Here is an 18,984-nt window from a genome sequence, read left to right on the forward strand (position 1 = left end):
AGACCCACTTGTGTTCATCTTTAAACAGCAAGAGTACGGGACCTACAGGTTATTTTTGAGTGCTTTATTAAACAAACTGTAGAAAGGAAGCCACGTTTAGCCAGCAAATCTCATCAACACACCTGTTAGCAAACACAAACTGTTTTACGTTTACAAGATTCATCGTCTGCTGAGGCGTCGCTAAGCCTCTATAAGGCCGTCATTAGTGTCTACTAAATTAAACTGAGATAGTCTAAAAGGAAAAGATCTTTCTAGAAATACAGCTTGATTGGTTTAAGACACAGAGTGTTTCCATGCACTTTATAAAGTCTCAAATGTAAAAATAAAGATATTAACCTGGTAACAGAAAGAAGCATCCACACTGTAAACTTTAGCACCTACCTTTACAGATCTAAAGGGGGAAGCAGTGACTCGGTAAAGCACATGAAGAGCATCAGGAAACAAAACCATGTTTTCAAGCTTCACCAAAAATAAACTAAAACAGACGTCTCTGTCAAACTGAGGAACTGTGAATGATCTGACTCCAGAGTCCAAATCCAGAAGGAGCAAACACGTCATCAACAAAAGCAACCAAAACAAGCTTCTGACCAGCGTGTAGGTGTTTCACCTTAAAACAGAGCTTCATCAAAGTGAGCAGAGTGATCTACGTCTCTACCTGCAGCACACACACTTCTACTTCCTGCCTGGAGGAGGCTGCAGAGAAGGAGGAGCAAACTGGAAAGGCGAGTGTCCCATCAGGCCCATCATAGGCTGAGGAGGGTTGAACTGCTGGGCCATCAGAGGCTGAGGGCCTGAGGAAGGAGGAGGAGGAGCTGGTCCCGCTGCAGAGCTGCTCCTGGAACTGCTGCTGCTGTTCTGGTACTGGCTGTAGGAGCTGGAGCTGTAGCTCCGCCCCCCCTCCCTGCTGCTGATGCTGCGGTCTCTGTAGGAAGAGGAGGATGAGGAGGAGTGGTCCCCATTACGGCTGCTTCCTCCTCGGCTGTCTCTGCTGCCCCGGCTCTCCTTGGTGCTGCTGCCTCCACCTGTGGACCGCATCCTCCGCTCACACTCATCCTGGTACATCAGGTTAGGGTTGTTGGCGTTTGAGCCGCCACGGAAACGAGGACGACCACCTTCAGAGGAGAAGACGACGGGGTCAGCACATAAGGCTCATTGTCAAAATATTTTTTGTTCTTGAATCTTAAACACAGACAAAAACAAAGATCTCCCCTCTCACCTCCTCCTCCTCGTCCGTTATCAACCAGCTGCAGCAGTTTGGGGTTGATGGCCTGTCGAGCCTCCTCCAGAACCCGGATTAGCTCTCGGGCCTGGCGGAGGTTCCCGGGGGTGAAGAAGGTGTAGGCAGTGCCTTTGTTGGTGCTGCGGGCAGTGCGTCCGATGCGGTGGATGTAGTCCTCAGAGGAGTTTGGGTAATCATAGTTGATGACAAACTTGACGTCTTCCACATCTGCAGAGCGCGATGAGGTGATAGTGGTTCAAGAGGGAGGAGACAGAAGAAGAGGAGTGAGCAAACCCACAGAGGAGGAGACACGGGGCCATGCATGAATTTAAAGTTTAGTGCTTCTGGAACATTCAGACAGACAATACCTGTAGACAGACACCATCACCTGAAGCATCACTCACCTGTTCAGTCAGGAAGCACTGAAACCAGCTAGCTTATCATTTTATCATCATGACAGCGCTCAGAGGTCCACATTATAAACAAAACAGGAAGTTACATGCAGCTGAAGCTACAGGTCAGACTGAGACAGGGATGATATCAGAGATATCACTCAGAGTTTATGGAGTAAGATGACAAAGACTCCTGGTCCTCAGATCAGCACTGTCAGGAAGTGTTTAAGAGGGAAATTGTTCAGTCAGAGGTCTGTTTCTAATTACAGGGCTCAAAAAAACTGATCAGGAAAGGAACAGGTCAGGTTCTGACAAACCCTGCAGCAGAGATCAGGAGGGGGGGTGGGGTTTGAGTACTTACCCTGAGCCAGTCCTGGGAGGTCTGCAGGGGTGGGAGGCGAGCAGACGGAACCAAATCAGTCCTTTCTCCCACCTCTCCACTCCTCCACGACACTCCCAAAGCTGGAAACTGGCAGGAACCAGATCTAACCAATGGTGCGGCTCTGCTCTAGTCTCAAAACTTAGCTTCTCTGAGAGGCATAACTGGAGCCATCATGACCTCTTAATGACAATATTAGTCTGACCATGAACCCAGCTTTTAGGGAGTGTGACAATGAACAGGCTGAGAAGGATCCTCACAGTTTGGAGGGTTAAGGTTGGATTTAAAGTCATCTGGACTGATGTGAACAAAGAAACGGCCTGAGTGTTAAAACAAAGAGGGTCAAAGCAGCACAGACAGAAGGTACAAAAGGACAAACAGACAGGGGTCAGACATGGGTCAAAGAAGAACAGAGAGAGAGGAAAGACATTCAAGGAACCAGAATAGAGGAGGAGAGATGCATGAGAGAGAAGATAACAGAGAGAACAGAGAGAGACAGAGAAGGGAGTGAAAGAAAGGAGGGAGGTTGATTATAGAGGTGGCTCCTCCAGGCCAGGACTCCTGCCAGCCAGGACCAGACATGACGTCCGCAGAGGGAGAGGCCGGCCGGCACAGCCAGAGGTGGGGGGTGTCAGGGGCTGGCATCGGAGGGACGTTCAGAGGGGAGCCTCCAGCACAGCCGTCCATGCCCGGCTCTGGATTCTGTGGAGCTTCACTTCCTGGGAGATGTATGTGAGTCTGTCTTCATGTGACCACCTCCAAATACCAGCTCCTTCAGCGCCATCTATCGATTTGTCAGAGTAATTTGGGATGAATGAGCCGTTTAGAGTTTGTTATGAGGGGAGGGAGTGAATCTCCTGGAGGGCGGTGCAGGAAGCTTTTCTTCCTCCTGACGCCCTGACTCTAAACGTTCACATATTAGAGCTTTGTGAATGCGTCACTGTGATGATGGCTTGGCTGGGGGGAGCACACCCTCCTCAGTTCCCCCCTCCTTGCCCTCTCTCCTGACAGCTGCCCCCAACCCAGGGATCAAATTTGGAAGCCCAGCAGCACCCGGCGCTCGCCCCCCCATGGACCAGGCAGCCAGAGTCCTGCAGGGGGGGCTGTTTAGTCTGTGGGCTCTGTTCTAGGATTTCAGCAGAGATGGCTGTGTGGATTGATTAATCAGGCCGTCTCTCTCCCAGATCAGCTTTCGATTAGTCATGCCTTGGTCCGGCTGCAGGCTCCCGAGGGCCTGTGTGCTTCAAGGTGCCGGAGGAGAGACTTGGAAACAACAAACAAACAAAAACAAAATGAAAGAAAACAAATGAACACAGAATTAGGTTAAAGTCCATCCTGTCAGGGCTGCTGCTCCAACTACACACACACACACACACACACACACACAACCAAACACACACTCATACTCTAATTCTAAACACAAAGATCCTGGAGTCTGCACTGAAAGCCCTGCTTCAACACGTCTCACACTAACATCTGAAGGAGCAGCATCAGAAGAATGATCTGGTGTCATCATGGTGCTGAGGCTGATCATGCTGTTATTATCCTGTTCTCTCTTAAAATGTGAGCTTTGTTTTGAAGCACACAGAACATACCCAGACCACGTGAGGCCACGTCGGTTGCGATGAGGATTGGAGCTTTACCGCTGCGAAACTCTGCAACAAAACACAAAGAGGAGACAATGCAGAGCTGAAGATAAAAACTTCACCTGTACAAGCCACTTATTACAGCAAGGTGTGCAGGGCCTGTACCTGTTAACACCCAGTCTCTCTCTGGCTGGCTCTTGTCTCCATGGATGCACATCGCAGGCCACCTGCAGAGAGAGATGAGCAGCATTTCGTATCAGTGACTCTGCAGATTGAACCAGAACATGTGACCCTCTCTTAAAGCCCAAAAATAAAACCCCTTAAAAAGAGAAAACTCACCCGTCGCGTCTCATCCTGCGTGTGAGGTCATCACATCGTTTCTTCGTCTCCACAAATATAATGGTCTTATTCTCTTTCTCTGCCATGATCTCCTCCATCAGCTGGATCAACCTGAGGAAGGAGGACAAATATTTAACCACCACATAAAGAGAAGTCTTTAATCTCACACTGATGAGCAAATCGTCACCCTTATAGGCGGGTTTATCAAAGCCCTGAGACAGATAACAAAGAATAGGGAAATCTTAGAAGCTTAAACTCAGTCTCTTACTTTTGGTCCTTTTCACTCTCCATACACACGTCAACGATCTGCAGGATGTTGTGGTTGGCGCTGAGCTCCAGAGCGCCAACATTAATTTGAACATAATCTTTTAGGAAGTCCTCAGCCAGCTGGCGGACTTCTTTAGGCCAGGTAGCGCTCCACATCAGGGTCTGCCGGTCAGGCTGCAAAGATGACCCCAAATAACTCACAAAGTCACCTACAGGTGCTGATGTCTTCATATAACACAGATATGATTTACAAGATATCTACTACGTTTATGACTGTACTATGTTTATCATGTTTATGATGTTTATGACATAAACGAAGATATAGCTTTACCCTGATCTGGTCTACGATCTTGCGAATCTGTGGTTCAAATCCCATGTCCAGCATGCGGTCTGCTTCATCCAGGACTAAGTACGTGCAGCGTCGCAGGTTAGTCTTCCCAGCTTCAAGGAAGTCGATCAGTCGACCCGGAGTGGCGATGCAGATCTCAACACCTGGAGTGAGACAACATGTTTCAGTGTGTGTCTAGGACCTGGTCTATGTGGTCCTGTTTGTCTCTGAGGACTCAGGAAGTAAACGATGTAGAGCAGAGACTTCTTCAGAAACAGTGAATACCTTACCTCTCTCCAGGTCTCTGATCTGAGGTCCTTTCGGAGCTCCTCCGTACACACAGGTGCTCTTGATGCGGGATGACTTTCCATAGTCATACGCCACCTGCTGGACCTGCTGTGCCAGTTCTCTTGTTGGGGCAAGTACCAGACACTGCAGAGCACACAGCAGTTAGTAAATTAGACTCTTCACACTTCTACAGATACTATTTCATATGATGTCTGATTGGTCAGCATCACATACGATGGGTCCGTCTCCTCGCTCCAGGTAAGGCTGGTGGTTGATGTGGACAATGGCGGGTAGTAGGTACTGAAGAGAGGAGGAGGAGGGAGCATGTGTGAGTCAGGCTGATTCATGATGTAACAGTGAGTGTGTCATGTGCTTGTCTTCTTAGAGACAGGAGCAGAGGAAGGTTTGAGTCTCACCGACAGAGTCTTTCCTGAGCCGGTCTGAGCGATGCCCACCACGTCTCTTCCACTGAGGGCCAGAGGAAAACCCTGAGCCTGAATGGCTGTGGGCTCCTTGAAGTTTTGCTGCATCAGTACATCCATCACGTACTCTAGGAGCAGGGAAAAATGATAAAGTTCTGTGTATTTGTGTAGCAGCAGAGGTATATTAGCTGTATCAGTGTAGATCCTCTGTACTGAATGTGTCTGTGGCCTTACGAGGAAACTGAGCCTGATGGAAGCTGATGATGGGCTTTGGGCAGCCTGAGCCTCGGACCGTGATTTCTTTCTTCCTGCGATACTCCTCCAGGTCATACTGAGAGAACAAATTGCCAACAGAGCATTACACAGACATTATTTCCTCAAAATGCTCAGAACAGAACATTTACTTGTGTTCCAGGATTCAGAACAAGATGTTTGCATCATACCTGACTCATTCGCTGTACTTCAGGATGTTCAGCATAAAAGTTCTTCTCAAATTTGGGCAGCTCATCCATGTCCCATCTCTTCTTTCGTAAACGGTCTCCTGGATTTCCAAACTTTCGACCGGGTGGTGGCCCACTCCTGCTTGACCCGAAACGAGGGCTCCTGAAAAACAAGATACACATTGTGAAGTTAGACTGCTCCTTGGACTGAATTCATAGTCATTTAGGGATCTATATTACATAACATCACCCTCTAAATATGAATTAGATCCTAAAACAGATTAACTCAAAGTAACACATTTAGCTGCAGTCAGCCTTGGCTTTATGTGCACTAAAAGCTACAGCTCCACCCAGTGTTTAGGGTTGATTTTACATCAAAATAAAAAGAGGTTGATACAAAAAATACAAAGTAAAGTCTACCCTGCGTTTGGCTACATCACATGTTGTCACTTTTAAATGCATATATCTTTCTGAAAGCCCATAGATTCAGAGGATCACACTATGGAGAGTATGTAACGCCTCTCTCAGTGAGCAGCCTCCCCCCAGCAGAGAAAGTCTGCATCCATCCATGCTAACAGGTGATGCTAACAAGTGGTGCAGACATTAACCAGGTAATGATGCTGGTGTCTACATTTGCTTTTAGCATCATTACGTTATTAATGCGGTTACCCACCCTCTGTCCCGTCCTCGGTCTCGGTCTCTGTCGCCATAAGAACCTCTCATTCTCAGGTTATGGGCTCTTCTTTGAGGAGAAAATCAGCTCTGATTGGCTGCCGCTGAGCGGGCCTTGTGATGGTCTCAGGCCTCACTTAAGTCCCTCCGTGGATAAATTCAGTCTAGACGAGGAAACTGTCACTGTCTTATATTATTCTTGAAAATTAGAATCTTTTAAGTGATGGGTATAACGAGCCAAACTTTGAGATATGAACTCAGCTCTGAGGTTAGCTTGCCTGCTATGTTGTTGTTGTTGTTGTTGTTCTACAGCCGGCGAGCGGAAGCTGCTGTGATTTGTCGAAAGCTTGGCAAGCCCCGCCCCTTCCTATGATTGACATTTCTCAAAGAACGTCAACGGTCCAATGAGTACATGAAAATACCGAAAATACTGAATAATTATGAGCTCACGTGAGACGGAGATGATAAAATCTGATTTTCTCTGGGGTTGTGAAAAAAGATGGTACTTTTTTTTCATTTAAACTGTATCATTTCGTGACAACTACATTTTCAACGTTTTTTTTTTATCTATAAAAGTGAGAGGACCTCGTTAGTTTCTAACCTGTACTTAACCAGGACAATATTAAGCTTGACTTTGTTAATATTGTATTCTTTAATTAAATTGGGATTTTTTTTAATCATCACTGGAAGTTGAAAATATTACGTAAAAAAGCAGTAAAACATTTAAATATTAAGTTATAATAATCACTAAAACTATTATAGGCAAAACTTAAATAAAACACTTATTTAATGAAATGCGAAGTTACCTATCAGTTTGCCTGAGTTGGATGTAAGCAATATTTCAGTGTTTAATATGCTGTTTGCAATCTTTTACATAAATAATCATAATCTTACAAATTAAAATCTGTTAAATTAAATCTTATAAAAACAGTAGCTCTAACTTAACACAACAGTGCGGCATTGAGTTAAGGCAGTTAACTGTTTACTTCTCAAGTTACAGGGTTTCTAAACATATAAAAGCTCCTCTTCACATTTTAAAGAAACTCAGAAACATTTTTTTGGTATTTGTCTTTAATTTTCTTGAAACACCAATAGAAACCACTATAGCATCAAAACATGAAATAATATTACCAATACACAGATTAAAAAAGTGTACAACAGAAATTTACGGGAGAGTATCTGGGATATTTTACTGAAGCACTAAACGAGCCGTGCCGTACAGTCAAACTGTTCTGCAGTGCTTAGTTTAACTTATTTACATCCCTCCTCATCTCCTCTGCTTGACTTTCTAAATATTCAGCTTGTTTTTAACAGCAGTGTTTGCATGGCAGAGAGATAAAATTATAATCTGAAAGTGTCTGTTTCATCAGAGTTTGATATGCTGTTACATGAAGGCAGAGTATAAGGCAGTAAATTCACTCTTCAAATATCACTAAACCAAAGTTATTTCTATATAAAAAAACTCACTGAAGCTGGTCTTTACCTGGAGCGTTACTGGTTCAGGTAAGATACAAACAGAGAGGATTCCAAGATTACTGAGAGTTAGGGCAGGTAGCCAGGATATGGGGCAGCGTTCAGAGGTAAAAACAGGGTTTAAACTTTTAACAGTTCAAAAAACTTTTAAGATTTAGAGCTGACAGAAGAAGATTTCTCACCATCATGTCTGCTCTTTTTATCATTCCATTGTTTGTTAACCTGCAGACTCCAGTCAGTCTGTGAAATCTGAGTCATTTGGTATTTAAGGAAAAAGTTATCTTACATTTAAAGGCAGCGTCCATCACAGGGTCTGTTCAGCTTTTATACATCTGAGCTCTGCCATCGAACATCTACGAGTACAGTGATGAGCCCAGCTGAAACAGGTGTTGAAGATCAGCTGATAAAATTTGATTCATAAACACTGACGTACCCTCATAAAAGAATCTGTAGCCTGTCCAACATAAACACAGCTGCTCATATATTTATTTCCTGCACACCGATCATATTCACATCTTTGATCTCACACACATAACTTTATGTGACTGTGAAAACCTTCAGGACTCCCTCACTGCCATTACGAGCAGCGCCAGCAGAGGCAAGTCTGATCCGTGCTGCATGTGACGCCTTTAATTATGGGATTACTCTCCACAGCACATCACAGCTGGCCAGCTCTGCAGCTCTGCGTTGTTTCTCCTGTAATCTGTAATCTGTGTGGGTGTTGTCCTTCCATCTGAACCCTTCCTGCAGCTGTTCGCTCAGCGCTCACACACACGCACATGCGCACTATGTGAGGAGCCTCAGTCAGCTGCTTTCAAACTCCACTCACTTAAAAACAGAAACAAACACAGAATATGAATATTTAAAACAGGTCTGGAATAAGTCTTTCAACAAACTCTTCTTTAAAGGATAAAAACCTTTGAGGTCAAACAACATTAAACTCTCATATATTAAACAGAGGCTGATCATCTGAAGGCCTCTTTGTTCTGTTTGACTAAAACTCTTTACATCTTCACACAGCGTCTCATTAACTCTCGCTCGGGGTGACGCTCACTCTGTTTGGCAGCGTTTGAGGCAAAGTTGGCAAAGGGATGAGAAGGAGCGTGGAGTGAGCAGACATTAAACTAAAACACGAAAGAGGCCGAGTGTTTTGGCACTTTTTGCTGTTCTGTCTTTTTTGCTGTTTGCAGTGCAGTGTTAGGAAACTGTCTACAGGCACTATTACTTTACTAAACCGTATTCTGGAGGTGAATATAGATGCGTCTGTCAGTTATGGACTCTTCCATGTTGGAATGAAAGATTATTAAAAATTTGATCTCCTTAAATCTTCACTTCTCTCTTTCCTTCCTGCAGAGATGGTCTCTCTCTGTTTCAGGCTCAAACCCCAGACTCTTCCTACTTCAGTGTGTGTTCAGGAGTCTCACATGTAAATAAGGAAATAAAGAAACAGATATTTTCCTCTTTAAGCAGAAACAAAGCTCTGATGTGTGAACAGCTGATAAATACATCCTGGCTACAAGAGCAGATTGAGCCTCAGAGAGTGTGGCTTTTAAAACTCGTCGTCAGAGCTGAGCAGCAGCGTCTTCTCGTTGTCCCCGCGCGTGCTGAGGTTGCTGTGGCTGCGGGAGAGTGCGGGCCCTCCTCCCCGCTCCAGCGTGGACTGCTGGGTGTACTGCTGATAGGCTGGGGAGAAGTTATGGATGGCGTCTTGGACCATGTCTCCTGGATTCATGGTCTCCTTTAGGCTGCTGGAAATGCTCTTCATCGGGGCGCAGCGACCTGGAGGAGGAGGGAAGACAGATTATTTTCTGAGAACAAAGAGCATTATGGGAGGTAGGGACACAGGGGACAAATGAGAGACAGAAAGACTAAATAACATAAATCTGCAAACTGATGGTCAAAAACAATCAAATAATGCAACAAAAAACAAATGTCTTCAAAATAAAATCCTGAAAAATGTTATGTCTGTCAAGGAAGAGATTGAAACGAAACTTAAATAATTAGAGGGTTCACAGACAGAAAAACGGTCATGAGGACGTCAAACGAGACAGCTTAACTCAAACAACTGAATCCAGGGTGAACTGAAAAAACACAAATGGACATTTGAGCTCAAAGTAAAAGCGATCAAAATGCTCTGTGATGGAGGGAAACTGAAGCCATGCAGTTAACATTAAACCTACCGTACTGTCCATAGATGGGAAATGAGCCTTTCAGAGCAGCACAGAGAGGAGGAGGAGGAGTAGAAAGAAAGGAGGAAAACAAGAGAGTCAGGATGAAAGTAAAGGATCAGAATTAAGGAGTATTCTGGATATTCACAGGTCACAAAAGTTTTTCTCTCACATGATTTGAGGCCAGATTTGCTCCCCAATGACACGCATGTGCAGGGTTCTTGCACCATTTAAAAAGTCAAATTCAATGCTTTTTAAGACATTTTTAAGACCAAAACAAATATAATTTAAGACCCCAAAATTTCATTCTGTCAACGAAAAAAGTCAACTTATTTGCTGTAAACACAATCACAACTCACAGTTGGCGTTTTCTCTTTTTTCCACCTTTTTTTTTCGATTGTGATGCAGAAAAGAGTCAACATAACATACAAAAGTTGCATTATGGTTAACAACACACTGCATTGCACGTAACCCTTGTAATGTGTTGGAAAGCTGCCAATGTCTTTAGTGTTAGCAGGTCAAATTTGACCCGTGGTTAAACTTAGCTTGTTTATGCTTAAAACCCAACAGCTATCACCCAATACTGTTTTTCACTCACAGGTAACTTATTATGTATTCATATCCACGTAAACAATGTTTTAAATGTTACATTTTTTGGCTCTGTACTCTTTTTATCTTACAATTGACCACTCGTTATTAATTCAAAAAAATGTTTTAAATCACTTTTTTATTTCCTACAGTGAACACCATGGGTAAGCACATTATTCAAGTTTTAAAGACTAATATTAGAGCACATCTACCAAAAAGCTAGTTGTGTTCTTTATTTTAACCTAACATCATTAACAACAATAACATCTGTGGTGTCCCGGGGTCAAAACTGACACGTATGGATTTATGTAAGGGGAAGGCAAAAAAACTTTCTTTTTCATTAAACCAACTCTTTTTACTCAGAATGGCAAGTGCAAATTGAAAATGAACTCACAAGTTGTGTGTGGGTGTATGTATATGTGTGTGCTTGTGTGTGTGTTTTTTTTTTGCGGGGGGCATGAACGAAATATTGAAAAGCATCACTGCATCATCACTATTCACACTCCCAGCTAACTCTCCTACTTGCTGCTATTTAATCAGTGAAACAAATTGCAACAAATACACACCATTGGGAGTTTTACGGCAGGTCATAGTGCTTTGTCATCGACATTAAACGCACTGTCCGGAAATTTAATACCTACGGCAAATATCAGACAATTTAGGACCTTAATTTCTTGAATTTTAATTCAAGACATTTTAAGACCTTTTAAGGACCAGTAAGAACCCTGACGTGACCGCACACTGCTCTGATCAGGTCTGAGGCCCAATATTATGACATCCAACAACTAACACAAAGTTTAACACACACTGGTCTCACCGTAAGAGTCCAGTCTCTTGTCCATGTAGACCTTGTAGGTGAAGGCGTGACGCAGAGCGACAGCAGCAAAGAACATCTCGATGCAGATGATGAAGTTTTGGTAACCTGCAGCGACCGTTCCCTCCCCCACAGAGAAGTCAGCTGAGGTGATCTGAGGGATGGCGCCGCACTTCTCCAGGATGGCCAGCAGCATCCCTGGAGAGCCCAAAGATAGAGAGAAGGACTTGTTACACAAATAACACAGGCTGGAGTCTATGCACTGAGAGAAAACTGACTGCAGACCCAGAAACTGAGCCAACACCTGATCAGAGAGGAAAACGTTTGTCTCAGCTCATAATTTCATCTCTGGCCCCACAACAGACACAGAATTTCAACTTAAAGCACATAAAACCATGAGCTGCTGCAGCATGAAAGGATGAAAACAAATGCATAAAACCAAACCACAGGATGAAGTGTGTGCGTGTCAAGTCTCAGGAGGTGTTTCTCACCCTGCCAGAAGGAGAGGAAGATGACAGACTTGACCATGAAGAACTTGAGCACAGGGTTGTACGGGACGAGCAGCTCTCGGGTGGCGAAGTAGAAGAGGAAGAGAGCATAGAGCGACAGGCTGACAGAGATGTTGTAGATGATGGTCACGTACAGGTAGCCACTTGCCACGCTGAAGAAGGACAGAAGAAAGACTTATCATGACGTCCATAAGAGACAGCAGGGTGGTCAGTGCTTTAGATAGAGGAGGGTAAGTGTCACAGAAACATACTTAAAGTCTCCGTCTCTGTATTTCCCAAAGGCCTGAAGAATGACGGTGATGACGGCCATCAGAGGCTTCACTACACAGAACTGGAGAGTAGCCTAAAAGAGAGAGATCAGCTGGGTGTAACACAGTTTTACTGCGCACATTTAATCTTCATAAACCCTCTGATTGGTACCTGTTTGCAAAACCTGAGGAAACCGATGGAGTAGGTCTTTCCCCACAAACAGCAGGTTCCGTACACGCAGCTGGACCTGAAGGAAAAACGGGTCAGAAACAGCCAGGGTTCATCTGACTTACATGAAGAAAGACCTGAGGGAGGATCTGAGCAGACTTACTCAATGGGTTTGCCTCTGATCTCAGCCATGATGGCGCTCTCTCCCCCCAGATACTCGTAACACAGACTCAGAAAGTTGTAGATGACAAAGGCTGCAGAGAAAGACACAGAAAACAGGTTACAGATAGTTTTTTTTTGGTGTTTTTAGGTCAAACTGACAGCGCAGGGTACAGATTTTATTCCACTAAAACAGTTTTAACAAATTAAACATTTTGGTGAATCTTATTTAAAGACTGCTCTGTCTGGGAAAACATCACTTTAAACATATCATATCAGAGACAAAGTTGCAACTTCTAACTCTTAACTTCTAAGCTGGTGAGGTGGATCAGAAGTGGATCAGACTCTGTATGTATGATCAGAAGAAGAGTACAGATGTTACAGAAGAGATCTGTACGCGCTGAGGAGGCTGTGATGCTCCCACACATGTCATGGGTTTATGAAGCGCAGCTCCATAGACTCAGATCAGAGTGTTACATGTGATGATCTTAAAGTAACACCACAACAGGTGTGTCTCTAATCCTGCGCTGTCCTGTCCCTCAGACGGATCTGATACAGGATCAGTTTGATCAACAGAGCAATCACCAGGGACTGGATCTGAACCTGGGAACTCACAGAGCCGCTGACTGAAGACTGTTCAACATCAAGTCTTAACATTTCAGACCCAAAGAAAGAAAGGTTCATCCATCTTTACCTCTGATGGCCTCAGCCTGTCTGGAGCTCCCTTTTTGTACCCAGCCATCTGATCTTTAACAGAGTTATCAAGTCTTCCTCCAGCTGCTTTTATCAGTGTTTGATTGTTTCTGTCTGATCTGTTTCTAAGCTGTGGGAATGAACTAAGAGGGATGTGTAACAGCAGATTATAATTTATCTGCTCTTCTGTTAGACACCTCTGAAAGTCCTTTCAAGGCCTCTCTGCTGTTTGTACAGTTGCTAGGAAACAGGTTTCCCTCCCCTGCAATCCCAGGAGGCCACAGACACCAGAACAAAGATGGCACCTTTGTAAGAAAAGACCCTGCAAAGGCCATCTGGCCCTGAGCTATCAGAGCCCATAAATCCACACTGCCTCGACCCCGCTCTCATTAAACACAGAGACTCTCCGCCTCACATCAGCAGCTCCTGATCCAGAACCAGAGCTCCTCTCTCCCCTCACCTTCATAGCAATCTCTGACGGTGTCAAAGTAGACGTAATACTCCTCGTTGGTGAAGAAGAGGAGGCTGAGCCACGAGTCGAAGGCGTAGATGGGGACAATGAAGAGGATCCGCACAATGTGCCGCTGCTCGTTAGGAGAGCTGTAGTAACGAAGGTGCATGTAGATCTGAAGGAAGGAGAGCAGAGAGGAGAAAACACATTAATCTGGAAAAATAAAGAGACTGACGTAAGACAGTCAAGAACAGCTGTTAGAGTGAGGGAAAGGGATTCTGGGAAGTAATGCACCACATCCTGCCCGACCAGAAATCAAACCTATGAGATGTGAGATGAGGACTGTAGTCTCTGTATGTGAGACCCCTGCTCTGCTAAGTGAGAAAAACAATTACTGAGGAACACACTAACACACACATATCAGACTAACTTCAAGTCCCTGGTGGAAACCTTTTATCTGCATGTTTCTAAAAACATCCCACAGGTTGATCAAAGTAAGAAACAACTCCATGAGAAGCATCCTGAATCCTCTCAAATCTGTGTGTGTGTGTGTGTGTGGTTGTGAAGCTGAAAGCTGCTCAATGACACCTGAATGTTTGTGATCAGTCAACCTGCCGGGGTGAGAGCACAGACAGCTGTGAAAGCAGAGAGGAAACGTGTTCTGTGAGCTGTTTGCTCATGTGAGCGCTCTGTTTGCTGTAACTGATCCTGATCTGGTCTGATCTGGTCTCCACAGAGAGGAAGCTCAGGGAGAGCCTGTGTCTGCAGCCCTGCTGTCTGCTCTATCAGGCTGCTGACACACACACACACACACACACACACACACACACACACACACACACACACACACACACACACACACACACACACACACACACACACACACACACACACACAAAAAAAAAATCAAACAGGAGTCTGGATGCCTCTTCTGGCCTCCTCTGAACCTGAGGGGACTGTGGACATTTTGAAAGCATCAGCGGGGATTCTTTGTTTGACTGATCTGTTTTGTGGAGCACTTTGTGACGCCTGGTCCTAACAGCTGATTATTAAATAAACTTTACTTATATTTTTACCACTTTGTGAACATGTTAGGGAGCAGGGTTAACTTTATTCTATATGAATCAGCACATCCAGGCTCCTTGGCAGACTTCAGGGTGGAGCTCTGATGCTTGAGGCAGGTCAGGTGGACGAACAGAGGAGGAAAACTTCCACAAAGCCAGTTTATAAATTCTTAATGTGTCCTAAACAAAAATAAAACATCAGCAAAAGACTAATGTTTGGAAAGTTGCTTGATGTGAAATTCTCTCAGACTGCTTCAGAGTCAGTCTTCTCAGAGAGAAGGGACTGAGGGGAAAATGTTCACGAGCGCGAATGAATCGACTTTCTGAGCAACGACTGGTGCTCAACAAAGCAACCTTTGAGTTTCAAAGTTAGAGAAAGAAGGAAAAATAAACATGGACAGCCTTGAATGATCAGAAGCAGAGTTTAGTTTTGACATCCTGAGCTTAAAGTAGGAACATACTCAGCTTTTTATCAGCTGCCTGTTGTCACTGAGCAAAGGGCCCCTGAGCCGTGTTGAACAAGTTGCTTTAGACCAATTATAGATCAAAATTTTAAATCATCAAGCTCTTCAATTAACTTCAGATGCATGACTTTTTTTTTCCCCAACATGTCCTAACACATTTCATCCTCTTATCAGTGCTCACTAGGGATGGGAATGGACAAAATTTTGTCAATATTGATGCCCTTCTCAATTCTGATTCTTTATCGATTCCCTTATCAATAACTGTTGCAAATTTTCTTAATACAAAAAGTAGCTTTACAGTTTTTCTGTGTCAACAACTTTTAATTGAGTTTATACAGTAAGTGAATAAAATATAATTGGTCCCTGAGTCTGGATATTTCTGGGCACAATTATACAGAAACAGGTAAAAATTGCACACAATGTGACATTGATGTACTGTGTTGTAATAAATGTATAACTCAAGTAGGCCATCTAGTGTCGCAAAGTGGTTATAGCAATGGTTTAAGTTGTTTGGAACCTTTCCGTAGTTATGAAGTCAGCCATGAGCCTTTCAATTGCCTGTTAGCTTTTGACATTTGAAATTCTCAGTATTTTTTTACAAAGAGCTGATGTGATATGTTTCTGTGATGAAAGGTGAAATTCTATTCTGAAGCTGAAGTTATACTGATGTATGATAACTAACTATCAATGCAGTTTCCCATATACATTAGCATCAAGCTTGCGCTATTTTGTTATTTTGGTAAATAAGGTGATTTATACCATTTCAAATGTACTGAATATGAATCTCCTGAGAGAGAGTAATGTACATTTCTGTATGAAGTCAGTTCTTCAGTAAAACTTCAGGCTGAAAATCCTGCATCAGGGAAACGTTATCTAACTGCTAAGCTAAGATAGCTGCAGCAGACTAGTCGTCATAAGGCCTGGCGGCTCCGGCACAATGTAAAGAATTGATAAGGGAATCGTTAAGCACAAAGGCTAACGATATCAACGGATTGAAACATTTCTTATCGAAATGCACCACATTTCTGGGCTCATCTGTCAGTTTTCAAAGCACAGAGATCTGAAAGTGAAGGTCTGTCCGACGTTCTTTACCTGGTGACATGTAATGAGCAGCGCTGTCCACACGAAAAACCCTGATATGGTCTGAGCAGTGGAGGTCATGAGGAAAATGGGCTCATCCGGTGTGACCACTGGCGCCTCTGGGACCCAGGAGGAGTTGGGTGTCTGTGGGGCCACTGAGGCCGGGGCCCCGGGGGCAATGCCGACGGGAGAGCCATTCCCCAAACTCTCTGACAGGAGCACGTCTCGCCGCCAAAAAGGACTCATCTGAAAAAGGATGAAAAAGGGGGAGACTCAGAAAACAGACAGACCTGAGAGTAAAGACCTGCAGATGTTAGGATGGAAACGAAATAGAGGATGGAGAGCAGAAATCTGCAGCACAAAGGTGAGTGAGTGGATTGACAGATGCAGAAGCTCAAGCCAGAGGAGTAAAAGAGGAGGCATGGGGAACGTGGGCGAGGAGGATCAAACCCCAGCATGGGGGCAGAGCCTGAACCACTCAAAACACAGAGCATCAGAGAGACAGCAATGAGCTGAGAGCGGCTGACCCAATTTCTCCTTCATTTCCCTCTGCACGGCACCGGGGGTGTGAGGGAAAGGAGCACAGACAGAAACCATGACACACAAACAGCTCTCTGCAGGGGGTAACACACACACCTCAAACCTTTGAGAGACGCTGCAATATCAAACACTTTACACATAAATCTTCAGTATCATGACGTTATTTAAATGCATGCAGTCACAAAAGAACAGAGTCCATCTTAAAGATGCTTTTTCGACTCAAAGACATGACGCCGTCCTATGATCTGCAGCTGGGAAATATGCGAGATACATGAGACACTTTCCCTCTGACACAAAGATGATCTAAGCATCAAACAACCCCCTCTAATGAGTTTCACTCCAACTGATTCACCTGCATTTGTGCAAGTCAGCAGAAACACAGGATGTAACATTACTAAATCGGCATCTTTAAAGGAAGTGAAATAAGAAAAGAGACATGAATCATAGTTTGGACACAGGACGGGTCATCAGAATCTTCTCACAGCACAGGGCTCAGTGAACTTTCGACAACCTACACAAGGATCTGTTCCCACCAGACGTAAAGGCTCTAACTTCAGCTCCAGCCAGGTCCTGCATTCAACAGCCTGTGGAGATGGATTTCAAGCATTACAGCCCACAGTGGGTGTAAATGAAGTGACGTTGTGTGATCTGAATCCAGTCTCTCTGCTCCATCCAGAGCCTTTTAGGCGCTATTTGTGCCACAAGCCTCATGAACAGACACGCCTGTGTCTCGTCGAGGACTCCAGGACAAAATAATCAAATCATTCACAGAGAAAACTAATTTCACAATGACTTTCAAACCCCTCATAGAGAAGCTAAATATAGGAGAGTGGATGTGATCACGGATGAGTCACCGTGCCACCAAAGCCTTAATCAGCTCCACACAGAGCAGAAACACAGCAGAGCTACATCAACACCAGAGTCTGATCAGCCGTTAGTGCAGAGACAGACATGATCTCACATCACAGGGTGAAACAGACTGATCTTACTGACAACACAGCTGTGGTGATGGTCAGGGATGATCCTGAGCTTCAGTTTGAGCTGGATGCTTCCCACGGGGCCACAGGGCCAAAGACACAGAGAGTCAGCTCAGCCATGCTGCTGACTGCAGCCCTGGAGGGGAGCTCTATAAACATGCTTTGTGCTTTGACCTGAATTGAATCAGCAGTCTTTGTGACAGACCATCATGACTCCTGAGGCCACAGAGCATCACAGACCAGGACCACAGGACCACTTCATCCTGACCACTCATTAGTTTAAGTGCAGGGTGAAGCTGCTCAAAGAACAACAGATGAGGAGGTTGGAGATGGACAGACAGGTACAATAGATCATAGTGCATTATTAACCAGGACACAGTAGCTGCTGTTTTGTTGGGGAAGAGTTAAACCTCCTCAAAGCACAGTAAATGAAAATGTAAAAGTGTTGTGAAAGCCTCCATCCTCCTCTGTACTCACCTCCTCTTCCTCCTCTGCAGCTGTTTGATGTGGATTCAATCTCAGCTCCTCTTTAGCTCATCCTCTCAGCTCGATGAAACTCTTTCAGGAGTCCATGAAGACAGTTGACTGGTCGCTTACATATAAAGCCCTATGCTATCCCTGAGTCATAGTCTACACATTAGAAACTCTCCTTTCTGAACCTGGCAGGTGTGTGTAGCTCTGTGTGTGTAGCTCTGTCTCTGTAGCTGCGTGCTAACGGTAGTTAGCCTCGGAGCCTGCCGCAGTCCGTTCAGTCCAAACAAAGCGAGGAAATAAAAACCTTCAGGAGACAGAATGAACTCTGTTACTCTTTCAAGCTGCCTCTGACAATAAACTGTTTCTATTCTTTCATTTTCCATCCACAGCTGATCGAACAGGCTCCGTTATTTCCTCCACATCACCGCGAACAGACCACACGGCACTACAGCAGAGGCTGAACTCCAGGCGCATGCGCATCAGAGCTTCCATTTGCCTTCGATCATGAACAGTTTACTGACTATTCAACACTTTATTTATGTAATTAATATATGAACATATCAGATCTAGACGAGTCTATTTCCAGGAGTCCTTAAAACACAGTTTAAGATTTCTGTAACATTTATCATATTTGTGAAAATTAAAAAGTGAGCTTGTTCTTGTCTGAATCACACAGACTAGTTACTGATCCAGAAAAGACGAGTCTGTGACAAGGTTATAATAGTTTTGGATTTGTCATTATAGTTTCGTTTTAGTTAGTTTTGATTTTCTTTTCCATTAC

The 18,984-nt window shown here is 44.3% G+C and overlaps 2 protein-coding genes across 3 annotated transcripts; both read right to left on the reverse strand.

The window, feature by feature from the left end:
- Positions 1-51: 51 nt before the first annotated feature.
- Positions 52-6,663, reverse strand: LOC141810207 (putative ATP-dependent RNA helicase DDX17). Its single transcript, XM_074697590.1, has 13 exons — positions 6,334-6,663; positions 5,664-5,823; positions 5,455-5,551; positions 5,215-5,348; positions 5,033-5,098; positions 4,801-4,942; positions 4,514-4,674; positions 4,184-4,356; positions 3,916-4,026; positions 3,742-3,803; positions 3,586-3,645; positions 1,217-1,447; positions 52-1,112 (listed from the first exon to the last, which is right to left on the reverse strand). The coding sequence occupies exons 1-13, from the start codon at positions 6,381-6,383 to the stop codon at positions 673-675; spliced, it is 1,887 nt and encodes a 628-aa protein (XP_074553691.1). The 5' UTR covers positions 6,384-6,663; the 3' UTR covers positions 52-672.
- A 735-nt stretch (positions 6,664-7,398) lies between these two features.
- Positions 7,399-18,660, reverse strand: LOC141809840 (transmembrane protein 184B-like). Of its 2 annotated transcripts, XM_074697046.1 has the most exons (10): positions 18,207-18,660; positions 16,225-16,458; positions 13,614-13,779; positions 12,465-12,555; positions 12,305-12,380; positions 12,136-12,227; positions 11,867-12,036; positions 11,379-11,573; positions 9,986-10,012; positions 7,399-9,584 (listed from the first exon to the last, which is right to left on the reverse strand). In XM_074697046.1, exons 2-10 carry the CDS (start codon positions 16,456-16,458, stop codon positions 9,355-9,357), a joined length of 1,281 nt encoding a protein of 426 aa, XP_074553147.1. In that variant the 5' UTR covers positions 18,207-18,660; the 3' UTR covers positions 7,399-9,354. The 2 variants fall into 2 exon arrangements, with proteins under 2 accessions (XP_074553147.1, XP_074553148.1); XM_074697047.1 differs by lacking the exon at positions 9,986-10,012.
- Between the last annotated feature and the right edge of the window lie 324 nt (positions 18,661-18,984).

Source organism: Halichoeres trimaculatus, unplaced genomic scaffold (assembly GCF_033239565.1).
Source record: "Halichoeres trimaculatus isolate MK-OKI-2021-1 unplaced genomic scaffold, fHalTri1.1 fHalTri1_scaffold_20, whole genome shotgun sequence".
Lineage (NCBI taxonomy): Eukaryota > Metazoa > Chordata > Actinopteri > Labriformes > Labridae > Halichoeres > Halichoeres trimaculatus.

Bases quoted from the DNA above. Each gene is read 5' to 3' on its own strand.
- LOC141810207 (XM_074697590.1), bottom strand. From the start codon at position 6,383: ATGAGAGGTTCTTATGGCGACAGAGACCGAGACCGAGGACGGGACAGA. The intron at 5,349-5,454 runs GTAAGGCCACAG...CCCTGCTCCTAG, and splicing joins CCATCAGGCTCAGTTTCCTC to AGTACGTGATGGATGTACTG. The intron at 1,113-1,216 runs GTGAGAGGGGAG...TCTCCTCTGAAG, and splicing joins TAACGGACGAGGAGGAGGAG to GTGGTCGTCCTCGTTTCCGT.
- LOC141809840 (XM_074697046.1), bottom strand. From the start codon at position 16,458: ATGAGTCCTTTTTGGCGGCGAGACGTGCTCCTGTCAGAGAGTTTGGGG. The intron at 12,556-13,613 runs GTGAGGGGAGAG...CTTTCTCTGCAG, and splicing joins CGTCAGAGATTGCTATGAAG to CCTTTGTCATCTACAACTTT. The intron at 10,013-11,378 runs GTGAGACCAGTG...CTGCTCTGAAAG, and splicing joins CAAGAGACTGGACTCTTACG to GCTCATTTCCCATCTATGGA.